This window comes from Gossypium hirsutum, chromosome D08 (genome assembly GCF_007990345.1).
Source record: "Gossypium hirsutum isolate 1008001.06 chromosome D08, Gossypium_hirsutum_v2.1, whole genome shotgun sequence".
Classification (NCBI taxonomy): domain Eukaryota; kingdom Viridiplantae; phylum Streptophyta; class Magnoliopsida; order Malvales; family Malvaceae; genus Gossypium; species Gossypium hirsutum.
Genome location: NC_053444.1, coordinates 51,406,828 through 51,426,132, shown reverse-complemented (window position 1 = coordinate 51,426,132; position 19,305 = coordinate 51,406,828). Strand labels below are relative to the sequence as shown.

The 19,305-nt window shown below is 31.6% G+C and overlaps 1 protein-coding gene across 1 annotated transcript; it reads left to right on the top strand.

Moving 5' to 3' along the window:
- Window positions 1-16,808: 16,808 nt before the first annotated feature.
- LOC107900860 (LOB domain-containing protein 18) lies at window positions 16,809-18,997 on the top strand. Its single transcript, XM_016826604.2, has 2 exons — window positions 16,809-17,510; window positions 18,465-18,997. Exons 1-2 carry the CDS (start codon window positions 17,148-17,150, stop codon window positions 18,858-18,860), a joined length of 759 nt encoding a protein of 252 aa, XP_016682093.1. The 5' UTR covers window positions 16,809-17,147; the 3' UTR covers window positions 18,861-18,997.
- Window positions 18,998-19,305: the final 308 nt, after the last annotated feature.

Sequence of the window (19,305 nt, the reverse complement as noted above, 5' to 3'; positions counted from 1 at the left end):
CTTGAGATGGATAGTAAAGCTATTCATTTGATTTAAACAAATTCAACTAAACATCATCACTCTGCAATGCTACGAGCTACAAAAGACCTCTTACAGCTAGATTGATGATCCAAACTAAACACGTGTTTAGGGAGAAAAACAAGGTAGCGGATGGATTGGCACGAATGGCTTCCTCAAGACCGTTAGGCAAGCTAATATACATGTAATCGCCAGATGAAGTTCTTCAATTATTTCATGATGATTACTCTAGAATGGCTTGGACTCATCTAACCTATTTAGGAGATTTTCCTTCATCTTGTAACAATATATATATGTTTTATTTTTGCAATTAATGATTTTTGGTATTCTCTATATCTGTTTTTTTATGTTCAGGATTTATAGTTATCTTCCAATAATAATATAGTTTTTTAAGATTTTAAATTTTATTGGAAAAGTAATGTATCTCATCATTTCATTCAATATCTTAAGTAACTGATTATCATCCCTTTTTAAAGCTTCATTCATCAAGGCTTTTAAAATAAAAACTTCATTCGTCAAGAAATCATTAGGTTGAAGCTCCACAAAGGATGTTATGAACCAGTTCATAGGACAAGAACTGTCCTTAGTATTCTTTAGCGAACCAATTGACAACCCTGATAGCCCACCTTTTACAAAAGAAAAGCTAACATTCCTAAATGCAGAGACATTGCTGAGAACATTATGTATAACAACAACCAAGCCCATTGCCTATTCAACCCATTAACCATTTCAGTCCCCAAATTGCAATCAGATTCAATAATGATGTAAGACCAGTCTCTTTCGACAGCAAGGGAGGAGCCAAGGCTGCAAGCAAGCGGGATGATGCCCGCACATGTGCGGTGGCTACCTAAACAACATTTACCATTTACGGTCTCTGGAAATGGCGGCAATCCTGAATGGACAATAGCTGAACAAAGAGGCCCTCTACACCTGTGTTGCTTGGACTCTATATATAAATAAATATATATATATCGCGTGTCTAAATATCTAATTCGTTAATTGAGCACAACGCAAAAAGATCCAACAGAACATGGGTGCAAGGATTCGTTTTGTATGTACTAAAATATAACATAAATTATTGGATTGATTATAGATGTGATGATAAATACATTGTTGAGAGGCATTTTTTTTAGAGAAATCTTCGAAATATCATTCGTTGAGCAATCAATTAAACCCTGAATAATAAAAAGGTATCATCTCAATTTTACTGAGTGTGAGCATCTTGTAAGAGGTTTGGTTCAGAGCCGAAGTTTCTCAGTTGATGGAGATAAAACTTGTAAGATTCAAAGAAGAGGTGTTAATATAATGCGTAACAATAATTATGAAAATCACATGCATGCAGAGGACTCGAACCACCAATCTAAGGTATATTATCAGATGCAAGTATGTTGCCTATATGCCCTAGGTCTTATGAAAATTAGGTTTTTTAAGGCATGTTGGCTTTCAGTAGAGTATGGGAAATAAAATCTCATATAGGAAGATAATATATTTCCATTATTGGGGGCTCAATTGATAATCTAATAAATGATACTTGGAATACTTTTTGTGAAAGAGTTGGCTACCCTCAACATATATCATAATAAATGCAAATGCATGAAGAAATTTATTTTTAAAATTAAAAATAAAGAATAAAGTGAAAGTGAAAAACATAAGAGAGGTTTCAATTGTCATAATGCAGGTATTTAAGCCTTTGAAGAATCTAATCTATGAGTAAATGCAGGTTTGGTTCATTTTCAACTTGGTTTGTGTATAATCCTAAATCCTTGAAAGAGTTACGCGCACAGATTGTTGATATTTGTGAGTTTTTATTAGCGATGCAAGGCTGTATCGGGTTTTGTTAAAGTATGATGATATGTTTGAAGAAGTTTATAAGGCAGACTGACGTCTATGTTTACGTGAATTGCGAGAAGTTAATTAATCACATCAATTTCCCAAACTTTGCACGAAAGGGACATTAGACCCAAACACCAATTAGTTGTAAGGGAATCTCAAAACAAGCTGAAGGCTCAGAAACACTGATGACTCACCCTGAAATCAGATTGAATAAAGGATCCAGGCTCCAGGTATGCACCAGCCGGGAATTGAATAAAAGATCCAAGCTCCAGGTATGCACCAGCCGGGAATCGAACCCGGGTCTGTACCGTGGCAGGGTACTATTCTAGCACTAGGCCACTAGTGCTTGCTTGAAACATGAGACCGAATACTTGGGCTCGATTTCTAGGGAGTACAAAATACTATCCGTAGAAAACAGCAAATTTCCCTTTGCATCAGAAAGCAACTCTGCAAAAAAAGAGGAAGACAGAACCGGAAGCAACCAAAATGTTATAATCTGTTCCATAAACTGAATACCATAGCCATAGGGTACAAAATAGACTCCATAATAATCTTCAAATCCATACTCAGGCTCAGCCACCACAGCTTTTGTTTCCATGGAGCTCTCCTTTTCCAGCCCCTTTTTTTTTTCTCAAGTTGCCGTCTCTGTAACCCTATTTTAAAATCCTTCTTTATTTGCACTCTTTAACACATCTAGCTGTGAAACGACGATGAAGATATCATGGATTCCTAAACATGCATACTCTTCGTGCTCTCTTTCACTCATCTTGCTTGTTTTTTTATGAAATATATATTACATACAGCTGGAATCTTGCGCCAGCAATGAGGCCCAATAACATTGTAATGCCTGATTTATTCGTTTATGTTTCGGCTCTTTTGAATGAGCATGTTCTCTCACATCATGCGCAATTATTCTTTAATCTCGAGTTTTTCAAATGAAGCCAATGTAGGTTTTTTATTTTCATCTACATCTAAGGCTCTGTTTGATTGGTGGAAATGATTTTCCGGAAAATCATTTTCGCCTTTTTCAGTGTTTGATTGGCGGAAAACATTTTACATTTGTAAAATGAAATCTAAAGAACGGGAAATTGGCTTACAATTTGGGGAAAATGTCTTATGCTTCTAATTTCCGTAAGACATTTTCCGGAAACTCCTCTCTATCCCCTCTTTCGTTCCTCCCTTCATCTCCGGTACAAAACACTGATTCTGTTTATCAATTTTCCACTAACCCCCCCAAGAAGTCCTTCATTCCTTCATTTCCTCAGTTCCCTCTTCAATTATCGCAGTTTTCTTTCATTTCCTCGGTTCCCTTTTCTCCATATCCGTCCAGATTACCGTTCCAAACGTGCTCAGTTTCCGACCACCATTTATTTTTGCTATCTCCACTCCAATTTCCGTCAGATCTGTGGGAAATTTCAGGTAACCTTTATTATAGATTTGATTTTTTATGGTTTTCAATTTGGTCGAAAAAGAGTTGCTGGGTTTGTATTTTTTGTCCCGATATTTCTATAATTTTTTTTTCACTTTCACTCCATTTGTTTGATGTTGAAGTTGCAATTTGATTTTCTTTTATCCTGGTATGATGCACAGCAGAAAGGGTTTTAGGTTTTTTTGCACTAAATTGGGTAATGCAAGGTGTTGATTTCATATTTTGCTATTGTCAAGCTTGCTGAACCTACCTGAACTGTATATTGATTTGCATTGTTGTATGGCAAAACTGTATATTAGGTAGTTCTTTCAATTCGAGTGTTGAGAAGTCTCATCGATTTTGTCTTTCTAATGTGTTTTTCTTGACAGTCTATACTGGTTTGCACGATTAGCTTGTTTGGAAGGTATATTATGGTGACTTTAGCTTCTTTCTTTTTAATTTTGATGATGATAATCTGTTTTAGAAGTAAAAGAATTTGAGGTTCTACATGTGAGAGCACTGTTCTAGAGATGCCTAGTGCATTAGAAGTTTCATTATTGAAAATTTGAGGTTTTATTATCTTTACAAGCAACCAAGTTTTACGAGACATAACTTGAACATCACCTTGACAATTTGCTTTTATCAACAACCCAACTTATGGAATAAAAAGAAAAAAAACAAATGAAACAATGAAAAACAATCCATAAATGCAGAACCAAAATGAACATACTAATGTAATGAAAAATATGAGGGACTTACTCTAGGTTGCCCTCTGAGCTTTGCCACTTTTCGAGAGTATTTCCTTCAGATCATCGCAGCGACTCCGGTGGTAATCTATCCACATGCAAAGTTGCCTAATGGCCTCCCTCTTCTCCTCTCCTAGGCCTAATATACCTTCATCCTTCTCTTTTATTGCCCTCTCCAACAACTCAACTTTATTTTCCAGTTGCTTAACCGATTTCATCAGATTCTCCTTCTCGTTTTCTTCCTTGTTTGCCTTAATCTGTAGCTTCTCAACTTGTTCCTGTAACGTAGATTCTTTTTCCTTCTAATCTTTCAGTTGCTCAATCATGTTAGTCATTTCATTCATAAGCTGCTTCTTTTCGCTCTTTGTTTCTCCAACCCTATGTTTAGCAATCCTTAGCTCTTTTGATGTTTCTTCAACGCAGTGTTTGTATTTACTATAGCCTGCTTCGAATTTCTGGTTGATAGCTTCAAATCCAATCAAGGTATTATTCACGTTCCCCGAGATATCCGTGATCATCTTGTGATATGCTTCATTGTTTTCAGACAATATTGTGATCCTTTCTTCATGCATTCTTTGTTGTATATATTTTGATACATTTACATATTCATATTATATTTTTTATAATATCTTTTATGTTGTGAAATAAGGATGTAGCCCACAATCATCCCTCCCTCCATGTGCCTTGGAATTTCCAGATTGTTTGGATCATTCATAAAGATTTTATCGTTTGGATAAAATATTCATGTGGCTTGGAATTTCCAGATTGTTTGGATAATTCATAAAGATTTAGGTGTAAATAAATAATAACAACAATTTATCGTTTGGATAAAATATATATTTAAATTAAAATATTCATGATTTTCGTTTTAAATGTTTTAGCAAATGATAACCATCATTCGCAATTAAAAAATGTAGGCTAGCTAAGACCAGAGTGGGCAACTTAAAATAATTGGCTACGTCTATAAATTAATAAATATAGGCGTAAGATGTTAAAATAGTATAATTAAGCCTTTTGATTAGATCGTTATTATATTAAAGATCTTAATGCTTATATGGCACTGTTGTTTAAACGTTTCCAACAATGACAAATGCAGTGGCAAATACGTGAGTAATCCACTGAAGCCATCTAATTAAGCCTTTTGATGAAATTTTTGTTAGTTATGTCCGAAATATATATATATACACACATGTTGTAGTATTTACTGCTAGCTTTGTCCAGTCAGTCTTCTCATGCTTTTTTCATGCTGAAAATGGAGCATATATATTGTATTAATTATACATGAAAGATAACCTAATAATATATAACAAACTTTTGCACCAATTGAAGTATTGTATTAACTATGATCAATATATAAGTGCTACTTTCAAAAAATTATTATTGGGCAATTATAATTAGCTTGATATGTATGTATGCACTTTTTTAGTCATGGTAACTTTATGTGATCTTATGAAAATCTTACATCTTTTGTAGTAGTTAAAACATATTTGTGTGGCGTTATTTTGTGTAGATGTATTGTAATCAACATCAAACGGCAATTGCCGGAGTCGTGGCTTCAGTTTTAGCTTTTGGGGCTCTTTGGATTAAAAAATTAGAAACTTGGAAGGAAATTGCTTCTCGCCCTCGTGTGAATCGAGATTATGAAAGAGAAAACTATATTAATAGTATTTTATATAGTGGTGACCAGCATTGCATTGATATAATAAGGATGAGACTGATCGCTTTTTTTAATTTATGTGATATTCTTAGTACGAATAATTTGTTACAATCGTCTAAATCTGTCGATATTAGGGAGCAAGTAGTTATATTTTTACATATAATTGGTCATAATGTAAGGTTTCGAGTGATTGGATCTAGATATTATAGATCAATTCAGACAGTTCACCATTACTTTAGGGTTGTATTGAGAGCTATTTTGAAATTGTATAGACTAGTTATTAGATTACCTGATGAGTCAACTCCTAGTGAAATTAGAAACAATCCAAGGTTTTATCCTTATTTTAAAGATTGTATTGGAGCATTAGATGGAACTCATATTCGTGCATCCGTTCCACTTAGCATGCAAGGAAGATTTCGTAGCCGTAAAGGGGGGACGACACAAAATGTATTGGCTGCCATTACATTTGATTTGAAATTTGCCTATGTTCTAGCTGGTTGGGAAGGTAGTGCACATGATTCTCGTATTTTAAGTGATGCACTTTCACGCCCAAGAGGATTAAGAATTCCAGAAGGTAATATTTATCACAAATAGTTCCAGTAAGCTCATAGTTTATCAGTATTAATTACGTATTGTAAAATTGTAGGTAAATATTATCTTGCTGATGCTGGATATGGCATCCAAATTGGATGTATTACCTCATATCGCGGTGTCCGATATCATTTAAAAGAGTTTGCTGCTGAAGGCCTGAAAATGCAAAGGAACTCTTTAATCTTCGACATTCATCATTATGGATCACTGTTTGAACGTGTTTTTGGGATTTTGAAGAAACGGTTTCGTGTATTAGATGCTGAACCATTTTGGAATTTTCAAACTCAAGTAGATATAGTTTTGGCTTGTTGTATCATTTATAATCATATAATGGGAGTTGATCCTAGTGATTTAATTAATCAAGGATTATACGAGGAGTCTGAGTTTGATTCGATAATACAAACTCTCACGGAGCGAGAAGAAAGAGAAGAAGTAAGAGAATGGTCTGCTAAGAGAGATGAGATTGCACAAACTATGTGGACTGATTATATGGCTAGAAATATTAGGTAGATTTAGGGCTTAGGGTTATTGTTTCTATGTTATGTATGTTTTAGACTGATGTTGTTTTTTTTTTTGTAAATGTTGGTTGGATAATGATATTGAAATTTTAGACTGTTGGATTTTGATATATGTCTTGAATTTGTTAGATATTGATTATATTTTAACATTGTTGGATATTGAATTGATTATTATGTTTTAAGCTTGTTGGATATTGAAATTATTGACAATGACAATTATTTAATGTAGAATGGGTAAGGGCAACAAAGAAGGGACCTCTAAGCAATTCAGGTGGACAAAATCGATGAAACATGTTTTCCTTGAAATTCTAGCAGAGGAGGCTCGAAAAGGAAATAAGCCTTCTAATACTTTCAAATCAGTTTCTATTAATCGAGTTGCCCACGTCATTTCTGAAAGATTCCAAGTCCAATACGATACGAAGCACGTGGAAAATCATTTGAGGACAGTAAAAAACCAGTGGCAGATTATATGCAAAATTCGATGTGAAAGTGGTTTTGGATGGGATGATAACATGAAAATGATCACATGTGATAGAGCGACATACGATGCAACAGTGATGGTAATATATGTATATATATGTTAAGTATATTTTAATTATTTTTTACTTGTTATTCTAATTGTGTATAATATCCAACAGGCACACAAGAAGTATGAACCTTTTTTGAATAAAAGCATTGATCATTATGATGAAATGGCTGTGGTTGTTGGCAAAGATATGGCAACAGAGAGTTTTGCCAGAACATTTGCTGACATAGATTTGGATGACGGTAATGAAGATTCAATGCCTGTAGACTGCGACAATGAAGAGGCTGAAGAGGTAAGAACAAATGTATCTTCTTCTGGCACATCCAAACGTAAAAGAAAAAGTGGTCAAGAAAGTCTCGTTAATGAACAAATTAAATTTGTGGGTGAGCAACTTGGCGAAATTGCTAATGCTTTGAAACAATTTACTGCCGACAAGACAGCACAGCTTTACGAACAAGTGATGTCGATGGAGGAAGAAGGATTTGATGATGACTTCTTGTGTTCTGTGTTTGATTATCTAGGGAGTCATGAATCAGAGGCCAAAATGTTTTTAGTTAAAAGTAAGAAGCATAGAAAAATTTGGCTTCAAAAATTTTCTCAGGGTTGAAGATATTGATACTTTTATGTAGTGTAATATTATGCACTTGGACAATGTTGTTACTATGTGGTGTACTACTAATTATGTATTTGGATAATATTATTTCTAGTACTCATTATGGTTTCGAAGCAATTTATAATTATTCAATATTCTTACTAGTACTCATTGTGGATAATATTTTTTCAATTTATAACGATCAATATTGTAGCTTATTATTGAGTATTATTATAAATAAATCATTGCAATATATGTAAAAACAATTTAAAATATAAAAATTTATTAATATATATTAATATATGTAAAAAACAACTTTTCCGGAAAATATTTTTAGGAAATCTGTTAAACAGCAGAAAATATTTTACACAGATTCAATCAAACACCAGAAAATATTTTCCAGTAAGTCATTTTACAGAAAAGTAAAACATTTTCCAGAAATCATTTTATGGAAAACATTTTACTGCCAATCAAACAGACCCTAAGTGATTTATTATGATTTTATTAAAATACTTTAAGTTATATTTTTATAAAGATATTTTTATTTTTATATAATAAATCAATAAAAATTTGACCCATCAGTTAATTTTCATATGATTTTTTAATAAATATGTTTGGTACATATTTTTCTCATCCATATTTTCAGTGCCATAAATCTAGATATTCATAAAGTTTTCGACAAAATTAATGTTAATCAGTTTAATTAAAATAAAAACTATAAGGACGACAAATTTTATATATATATATATATATATATATATGTTTCAATCATCTTATTAATTTATTTTGAAATTAAATATCTGGCACTTTAAACTTAAAATAAATTTCAAAAGATAAATAATTAAATTGACAAATAGAAGATTTAATGTCGATTTTATATAATTTTATATAGTACGTTTTATTTGGATCACGTAATTTAATACTATTGAAGAGCAATATTTTTAAAATCAGATCAATGGTCGAATCGATCAGGCTATTGGTTCATCGGTCTGATCGGTTCGATTGAAAAATTATTAAAAAATAAACAAAAATTAAAAAAATCGATTCAACTGCCGGTTCAACCAGTTTTTAGTCGGTTCAACTGTTGATTTTATCAATTTTTTAGTTGACTCAGCCAGTTCGTACCAATTCCCGATCTAACCGGATGAAAAGTACTTTCTAAATTAATCCGATCCGATTCAATTCAAATAACTCCGCGAAAAAATGTTATTGATAAATTAAATCCTAAACTGTAGCGAGCCATTTAGTCAATGGTGACATTGATTTTAGGTGCGACGGTTAGGATAATATCAAAGATTGAGTTATAATACTTTGTTAAATAATAAATGAAAGCAGACGGTGAGTTAAGTTGATTAAAAAATAAAATAAAAATCCACTATCAATTAAACTCATACATTACCGACTAACCAATCAATTTAAGTCTTAATTAACTTAATCGAACTGGCTTAATATCTATTATTCGATGAATTAAATTTATCACTTTAGTTATAAAAATCCATACCTATAATTATTTAACAGAACCCATTTTATTAATTTATAAAATTGTTAGTTGATTTAACCGAACCGAATTAATAAAAAATCATCAAATATGATGGAAAATATTATTAGTCACGTAATCTTATACTTATGTAAGTTATGGTTTGTATAGGATTAAGAAGAAGAAGAGCGAAAATACAGGGAAGTTAACCCTTTATATTATTATTTTAATTTGAGAAAATAACTGCCAAAGAAACCTGTTAATTAATATAATTATCCAGATTTTGATAGCTCAGTCAAGATTTCACATTGTTTGAAATCCCCCAATTTCTTTATTACAGTATAAAAACATTTGGTATTTGTTTCCCAATATTTTCATTGAATTAAATAATTTTCTTTTTTTTAAGAAATATATAAATATCGTATAATTATAAATAATTTATGTTTGGATAATTATAATTAAAATAAAATAAAATAAAAAATACGAATTCAACCAAATTTAGGATAAAATAAATTTAAACAAATCTCATTAAACCTGATTATGGACTGGTTCACCTGGCCCGAAGGCTTGCCCGAAAAGTGGGAGAATTTGGACAAAATATAAGCTCGATAAAAAATGATGCCCATTTTTTGAACCGGTCGGGCCTCTGGTATAAGCTTTTTTTACTCGAGTCTGGTCCGGCCCGAATTTGAAAAAAAATTTGTTACTATTTTGGTGTCATTCGCTATTATGCTGCTAATATTTTGTTGTTATTTTTTAGATATTGTATAACTCTTGTTTTATTGTTAATTTTGTTACTATTTTAGAGATATTTGCTTGCTAAGTTACACCTCTTAGTGCTATTTAAGTATAAATAATATTTTTAATTTATTTTCAATTTGTTGGGAAATACTTATTTTAATGTTTTTAGTGTATTTGATGTATTAAGTTTTTTAATTTTATTTTTATATAAAAATAATAATATAAAAATTTAATAGGGTGGGTCGGGCTCGAGTTTTAGTATTTTTATCTAGGCTGGACTTGGATAAAATTTTGAGCCCAATTTTTGAGTCGGGCCTATAAAATGGGCTTAAAGTTCTATAAAGGCCTGGCGCGACCCATGATCACCTTTAAATCTCACACATGATATCTACACATAATGAGACTCAAATGTGAGATACCAAAGCTCTCACAAACTCAACCTTGTTAGTTGACTTGATATTTTTAAATTTGAGATTAAATATATACACACATTTTTGTTTAAGTTTATCATTATAACAAAAATTATCTCATACATCATGGAGTTTAAAGCGGGTTGAGGGTGTGACATATGTCCTATAAAGTACATTAAAAAATTAAGTATATATATACATATCAATTGAATACTTAACACACTCTCAACTCGTTTATAGAGTCCAAAAAACTTCATAAGCTTTATAGCAAATAATTGCCCATAATTAAAGGACTATTATCCTATACAAGAAAAACTCCACAAGCATGTCTGGGTTGATTCCACTTATTTTTAGGGTATATTAAAATAATTAAAAAAAGGCACTTGACATCTTCCTAAATCCACTGGTGGAGTTTTTTTTTACTCTATCGCAATTGATAGAATAATATCACATTTTAACAAGGTATAAAAAAACAGCTTCGCTAATTAAGAATACAGATAACATCACATTTGATGCTTGGACTTTCATAAGATATTCAATGTGGTATTTGTATTTTGAAAATGTCCAATGGGGTATTTGAACTATCAATACGTGTTTTATTTTAAATGAAAAACTCTTTAGAGAAGATGACCATTTACTTAAATGGAGGATATGACGTTTTTGCTTATATAAGTTCAGTATTTATTTATTTTATTAACCATATGTTTAGTAATTTGTTTTTTAATTTAATGTAATTATTTTTTGTTTTATTTAATTTTTCATATAATTTTATATTATTTATGTGGACTTGATAATTTGGAAAAGAAAATTCTACGTGTTGAATTTTCATTGGTCGGGTTAGCAATTTATTAAGGTGTTAACGTCAAGTACCATAACAAAAACACATATTAATCGTCTAGATACAACATTGGGCATTTTCAAAATTCAAGTATTACATTGAATATTTTATAAAAGTACAAGTACTACGATAAAATACATATTGATAGTGTAGGTACTACATTAGACGTTTTATAAAAGTATTAAGTATAAATGTAACATTATCTCTTAAAAATATTTTTTAGATGCTTGGCTTTTTTTAGTTAGTTTGACCTGTAAGAGAAGAAATTTGGTGAATATATTTGGAAAACCATTAAATTAGTCTCTTTGTTATTAAAAAGAATAAAAAATTAAATTGCAATAGTTAAATTTTATTTGATAAACAATAAATTGGTTTTTTCTTTTATCATTTGGAGTGGAGAATAGGCTCGAACCTGAAGATAGTGCCAACACCGCTTCTTAACCACTAAACTAGTGGGGATGTCAGCAATAATGGTAAGGTTGAGTATTTGGAAACTTCAAATCTCATTTATGTGAGATTCATGATTTTGCTTTAAATTAATTTTATTATATGTATGAGAATTTGAATATATTTCAATTATTAATTTAATAATGTGTGTAAATGTTGATTCTAATAAATAATTAAATATGTATTTTTTTATTATAAAACTAATCTTTGACTCCAAAATTCAAAATTTGATTCAAAATCCACTTCTTTTAATGATTGTGTTAGTAAAAAATGCATTATTATAATTGCATATAAATTTCAAACACTTTTCTTTGACTCTTCTTATTCGTACACTTATATTATTAAACAAATAATTTTAGATATAATGATTTACTTGGTAATGCAATTTTATAAAAGGTTACTTTACTCCTCAAATTAATTTTTTTTGTCCTCTTTAGTTTTTAAATTTGTAAATTTGTTTTTTTATCAAATTACCCTAAAATAGATGGAAAAAGTCAACATTTAATTAATTTTTAAAAATTTTAAATATTTAAAAATATGAAACTTATGAAAAATATTTTTAATATTATTAAAATTTTTAAAAAATAATTAAATGCTAACATGTCACCTGCGTGTATGCCACACCAAAAAAGTTAATAAAAGTTAACATTTTGGAGTGATTTAACAAAAAATACAAACTCAAGGATTGAAAAAGATAAAAAATTAAATGAAAGGTTAAAATGACTTTTTCCGATAAAATTGGAGGGCAAAAAAATTATTATACCATTATTATAAATAAAAGTGGACAGCGGTTTTGCCGTGGCTTAAGGTGACAAATCATCGTAAAATTGGTAAAAGGAAATGATAATAAAATCTGATAATGGTATCGACCGCACGAGTGGGCAAACCCTGTGGGGGCAGTGTTTAATCTTTTTTAATCATACATTATGTTAGGTTTGATGAGAGCTGTTTGTGTTAGTTAAAGTCTAGGCAAAAGCTTAATAACAAGACAAGTGCTCTTTGATTGTTAACACTTTAAAGGGACAGGTTTTATTAAGGAAAAAAAATTCAACGTTAAAATGTGTTTGATTTTCATCGACAGACAAAAGAAAAGGTCTTCCCAAATTTTGTGGGAGCTTTGTTACTTCAACTTCCTACATCTTTATTATAATATATGTTTACATACGTTGATATCGTTTTAGCAGTGTCTTTTTTTTCTAATTACGCAACTCTTTTTAGTTTCAATATATTAGATCAAAAACCGATAATTTAATTAATACATTTCCTAATCAATTACATGAATAGAAAAAAAAATATGACCAAAACTAATATTTAGAGTCAAATCAAATCAAATTTAAAAAACGACCCACACATTATAAAATTTAAGTTAGAATAAATCTATAGACAACTTGCTTATGTTTTATGCAAAAAGGGAGTCAAGATCACATTACCATGTTGAAATCTTTTTATATTAATATTTGAAATATTTTGTGCATAAGCTTTAAATATAATTATTTTTAAATATTTTTATAAAAATTAATTAATTAAAATATTTGAAATAAAAAAAATCAAAACTAGAAAAGTACTACAACATTAAAATATAGGCATAAAATAATGATAAATTTAGTTCTCAACATTTAACTATCTCGTCATTTTGGACTTCAACAATCAGATTTTAAAGGTACTAATTAGTGCCAACTTGTTTGATAGACTGTATATGCTTCATAATAATTCAAAACAAGAATTAGAAATCTGAATAAATTTTATCTATGTCAATAATGAAGTTTATATAGATTTCCATGTAGGTTGTCAGATTAAAATTTTAAATCAATCAAGTTACTTATAATGCAGTAGTCATGTCGATCAAGGAAATGATGCATTTGGGATTGGGAGGTTAAATTTGTACATGTTTTTAGGGAGGGAAACAGAGTTGTGAACGGCATGGCCTCCTTGGCTTTCAACCGTGCACTCCAACTTCATGTTTTTGCAGCACCACCTAATGGCATTTTGCAAGTTCTCCATGATGATTGTATTGGAGTCACCTTGCCACGCTTAGCTTCATTACTTAATTATTTATTGTTTTCCTTTATTAAAATATAAACTAGAATAAATGTGAAGGAGAATCCAAATATTTACACATGGTGCTTTAAATTTGAAGACTTCAATTTTAGCATTGAATCTCACTGACATTAAAAACTACATTTAAAATTTGTGATTTGGGTTAGTGTTTAAGGTTATATTGAGTTTAACTCATTTTGAATTTTAAGTTGGGGTTGGGTAAATTCAAGCCATCGGCTTTTATGATCAAATAAGCATGGATTCGATTCAAATTCAAGTTAATTCGATTCTTTTTCTTTATATGAAATATGTTAATTAAGTTGGTTTCCAGTTTTGGTTGAAAATTGACAAATCTAATATTATTAAATCAAATATATTTTAAATTAATTATTACATTTTTTAATTTATTAATAATGTTATAATTACTGAACTAATTATAAGCAAAATTAATTATTATAGAGCACAATAAGACTAATATTAGAATAAAATCAACACATGATAAAATTTAAGTCAATAAATTTAGACATCCTCACACACAGTGGTAGATTCGGAAATACGACTTAGGGGATAGGGGAAGTCATAAATTTTTTTGGAGGGAATTAAATTATATATTTTTATGATAGTAAAAATATAATTTCGCCATTTTAATAGCTTATACATTTATAATTTTTAGAGAATTAAATCAAATTTTTATTATTTTTGAAAACTAAAATGTAATTTTAACTTTACTAGTTTAAAATTTTATAAATTATAAAATATCTAAATAAAAAAATTTTCATTTTAGAGACTAAATCCTAAATCTGCCGAGCTCACACATGCTCAAAGACGAACGAATAAGGGCGTCTTGGAACCTTAATCTTTTGCCAAAATCTCTTTGGCATATTTAATATTTGAAATATTTTTTCCATAAACCAATTTAGGAATTTGCAGCTTTTAAAGGAAAAAAATTTCTTTTTTTCCCTCAACGGCGATCGTACGTGGAATGGCAAAGTAGGAGATGAAGGACTTGTATCATGTGGAACTGTTGAAACGTCATCCGTGGGTCATCAAAGTCGTTTCTTTGACACACGTGTCTGCATGTCAATGGTTCTTAGAGATTTCTGTCAATGCTTCCTCTTCACAACACACGGATTGGACAAGAGCCGGACGGCGCGGTGACACGCTGTTACGTACTGTTTACTTTACTGTATATTTACCGTATTATTTTTTCTTTATGCTATTATTTGTTAGTCATACTGCAATCAGTTTAATTGATGTTAGTTTAATATATTTACTGAATTCAATAAAATAGTTATTTTCTATTATTATTATAAATAACGTTGGGTAAATTATATCAACTTAAAAAACTAGGGAAGGAACGTTACTTTTGTATGATTCAAGCGAACGGCGCGTGGGTCCCGTTTGAAAAATGAGGTCATCTTTTACCAGGCCGTTACGTTCTTAGAAACGGACTCAACGTGGCAAGCCAAGCATTTGAATGGCTCACGTTGGCTGCCTCTCGATGCTTTGAACGCTGAATTTGAGTTTTGACCTATTTTATTGGTTTTTGCTTCTTTTCTTCTCTTGAACATAAGAACTTTTACTCCTTTTTGGGTTAATTTCGTTATACACCTTTAAACTATAGCTTAAATTTTAAATTGGTCATTAAACTATAACATGTTGTAATTGCGTCCTCAAAATATAAATATCATATCAATTAGATGTTTCAGTTAGTCTAGCTGCTAGTTTTGACATTAAATGGCAACTCAATTTTGACATTAAATATATTTGACACATATGGATCAAGTTATAAACATGTGTATACCTATTGCACGATTAACTCAGATTTTGATAAGTTAAAGCAAAGAAATAGTCCTCTTAAGCTTTACAAACATCGGTTGTTTATTTAATATCTTGCATCCAAACTATCTATGCAGTAAACACACACATATTTATCATTTAATCTATGTCTTTTAAATATGTTTTATGTCATATTTGAGTTAGCATTTAGTACTTACATTGATGACCAAGTTGATTGAAACAATATCAATAATTCGAAGACTCAATAAAAAGATAGTCTGGGGATGTTTGGTTGAATCATTTGGTGATTTTTACAAATGGTATTAAAAGGTTTATTTTGCATCTCTTTGTAGGGGAGTACAATATTGTAAAAGGTGTCACGCAATAAGAAGAAAAGTGAGTATAGGAAGATGATCCACACGACAAATCACTGTTGTAGTTGTTTGTCATCATCAAATTTATTAAGTTCATTAACATTTCCATTTTTAGAGGTTTTCTTGATGCGAGCTTACCTGACATCTAAACCCAGCAGCCAAGAAATATATATATAAATAAATCTATGCGTAAGAATTTTGGTAGCGTAATTTAGATGGTGGTGTGGTGTCTTTTCCATTGCTAAAAGTAACCTTAACACAACCCAAATTTAGAATAATATTTAATCCCTTTCTTCATAATTCCTCCTATATATATACACACATCCATTAATGGAGTTTATGTTTAAGTTGAAAACCTCATAATCATTTATTAAAGCCCTACTATATAAAGTGCTTTAACCCCCGAAATTAAATCGAAAAATAAACCTGTGGGTGGGGTAATGAATTAACCAAGTTATTGTCGAAAATATTCAGTGGATTTAATTTGGCTTATTGTATCGAAAAGGAAAGCAATACCCTTTTCAACATGTATAGACAGATAGATAGAGTTGGGCAGTTGGCGTCTTTTGCCCTCTACGCAGCTTAAAACACGCAGTGGCAAATATAGACACTTCCTTTGGACACGTTTTACTTTTAAAAAGATTTTATTAGATGGAGCGATAAAAAATTCCGTGTTTAATAATTAAGTTAACTTTATTTAGGGTTTTAATCTCACTTAGTTTTGTATTTAGTTGAAACTCAATGTAACTGTTAAATATCGAGAGCATGTATATAAATACAAGTTGAAGGGTATTGGCATGTGTTTTGTTAGAAAATTCACGAGATAAAGGGGGTAGTAAAGAAAAAATAGATAAGCTTATCGCATGTTTGCTTCACGCAAGCAGCTTAATAGAGGGTGGAGTTTGCTCCCTCGCGTGGCTTTAAAGACTTTCTTCTAGTGTTTTAAATCCTCTCCCCCATTAAAATAATCCTTACCACTTTCACCACCTCAAAAAAAAAAAAAAAACCAACACCCACCAAACCAAAAACCAAGACACCCCATAATAAAACCACAGCTCTTCTTACTTTCCTTCTTCACTCCTTTTTTTGAAGAAGAACCCTTGATCATGGGACCTATTCTACTACTTTAAGATCAAAGTGTTGCACGGTTTAATCATGAGTTCAAATCCTAGTAACAGCGGTGGCAGTGTAGGCGGTGGTTCTGGCAGTTGCAGTGGTAGTGCTGGAGGTAGTGGTGGTGGCGGCAGTGGAGGAGGGCCTTGTGGTGCTTGCAAGTTTTTGAGGAGGAAATGTGTGCCTGGTTGTATATTCGCACCTTATTTCGACTCGGAGCAAGGTGCAGCCCATTTCGCAGCGGTTCATAAGGTTTTCGGTGCAAGCAATGTATCGAAGCTGCTTCTTCATATCCCGGTTCACAAACGACTCGATGCGGTGGTCACCATATGTTTCGAGGCTCAAGCTCGGCTTCGAGATCCGGTTTATGGCTGCGTTGCTCACATCTTTGCTCTTCAACAACAGGTAAAACACAAACCCCAACCATCTTTTGAAACAACCCTTTTTTTCATAGCTGTCTGTTTTTAGCAGGACACGGTTTAGATTTTTTTTTGTCAGTTTACTATCCATGTTGTCCTCTTTATCTATCAAGTAAATCCAGGAACCCCAAAGTTTCATTTTATTGTATTTCCCCAAGGATTAAAAGTCGATTCTGTTCACATTTAACTCTAACAGAGGCACAAGGGCTGTCTTAAAAAACGCCCAAATTTGATGCTCGTTGGGATATAAGCAAATAGTTGTACGGTCAAAAGAATAAAAATGCATGGGGCGGAGTAGGGTTAGCTGTTTTGGGTGCAGGTTTTTGCATTTCGCTGAAATCTAGAAACGTTTTTTTTTTTTTCCTTTGCCTTCTCTTTTATTAACAAATCATTTGGTCGGTGGGCGGTTACCTCAAAGGAGTGGCCAGTTGTGCAAATTATGCATTTTACAGGTATTCAGGAAATGGTCGGGTTTTTATTTTCTTCTTTTGTTTTGTTGGGTTCGGCTCATTGCTAGTTTTCTTGTAATTGCAAGCATGAATTTAAGGAAAACTAATGTTCACAAATGTCATTAATCATCGGTCAAAGATATATAATTTGTGAATTAAATTAAATGCACTAATTTCAAATACACATTCAGCAAAATTGGATAACCCCATAAGTAATCGTTGCTTTTTTCTAATTAGAAATGGATTTATTTTTTCATTTCAAAATAAATCTTATGTCGTCCATAAAAATGAGTTTATATAACTTCACACAGGAACAAATTGTTAAAATTTTGATTTTGATTTTTGTTAAAAAAAATAATGGAATTTTAGAGTTATTAGTGAGCGGATGTATTAAATATAAATCTTTAGAAGAATTTGGTATACAAGCTTGATCATTTTACTGACATAAGCTTTTATTGTTGTTTTATATATATTTGGTAATTTCTTGGCAGGTGGTGAATTTGCAAGCAGAACTGTCCTACTTACAAGCTCATTTAACTACACTAGAGCTTCCATCGCCTCCCCCTCCACCTCCGCCACCGTCACAAACGCTAGTTGCAGCACCTCCTCTCTCGATATCAGACCTCCCATCAGCCTCTTCAGTGCCGGCCACATACGACTTATCATCACTTTTTGATCCAATGGTAGCGCAAACTTCATGGGCCATGCAGCAAAGGCAAATCGATCCACGCCAATACGGAGGGACCGGCTCAGCCTCATCGACCGGTTCCGGGGATCTCCAAGCCTTGGCTCGTGAGCTCCTCCATAGACAAGGGTCACCGCACCTGCCGTGCACCGATGCTTCAGTGTCACCGGCACCATCACCATCGCGATCGCTCTCTAAATGAGACTGACCCCTTTCGTTTATCATATGCTTGCCTTGAATTATGTTAGATTGCATTTAATTTTCGGGTTAAATTTCATAAGGCAAGTAATCGTAATAGCTAACCTCGTTCTTTATTATTATTATTATTATTTATGTTTCTCCTCGCTTTTAATATTCCATTTTTGAGATATGATTGAAATTCAAATTAGTTTATTTTTGTGGGAAGCGTATTTCGATAATTGATTTTCAACTATTTATCCCCTCCCCTTAATTTGCTTTACATTCACTACATTTTTATACGTTTTTTTGGTAGAAGGAAAATAGGGCAAGCCTAAATGCAAGAAAACAAAATTAATTACTACTTGATTTCACAAAAATACTCGATTTCGGACGGCGGTTTTTCAAGTACCATTAAATGATCAATATCATTACTAATAATTTTGGCTACGCGATCTGTCACTTTATTA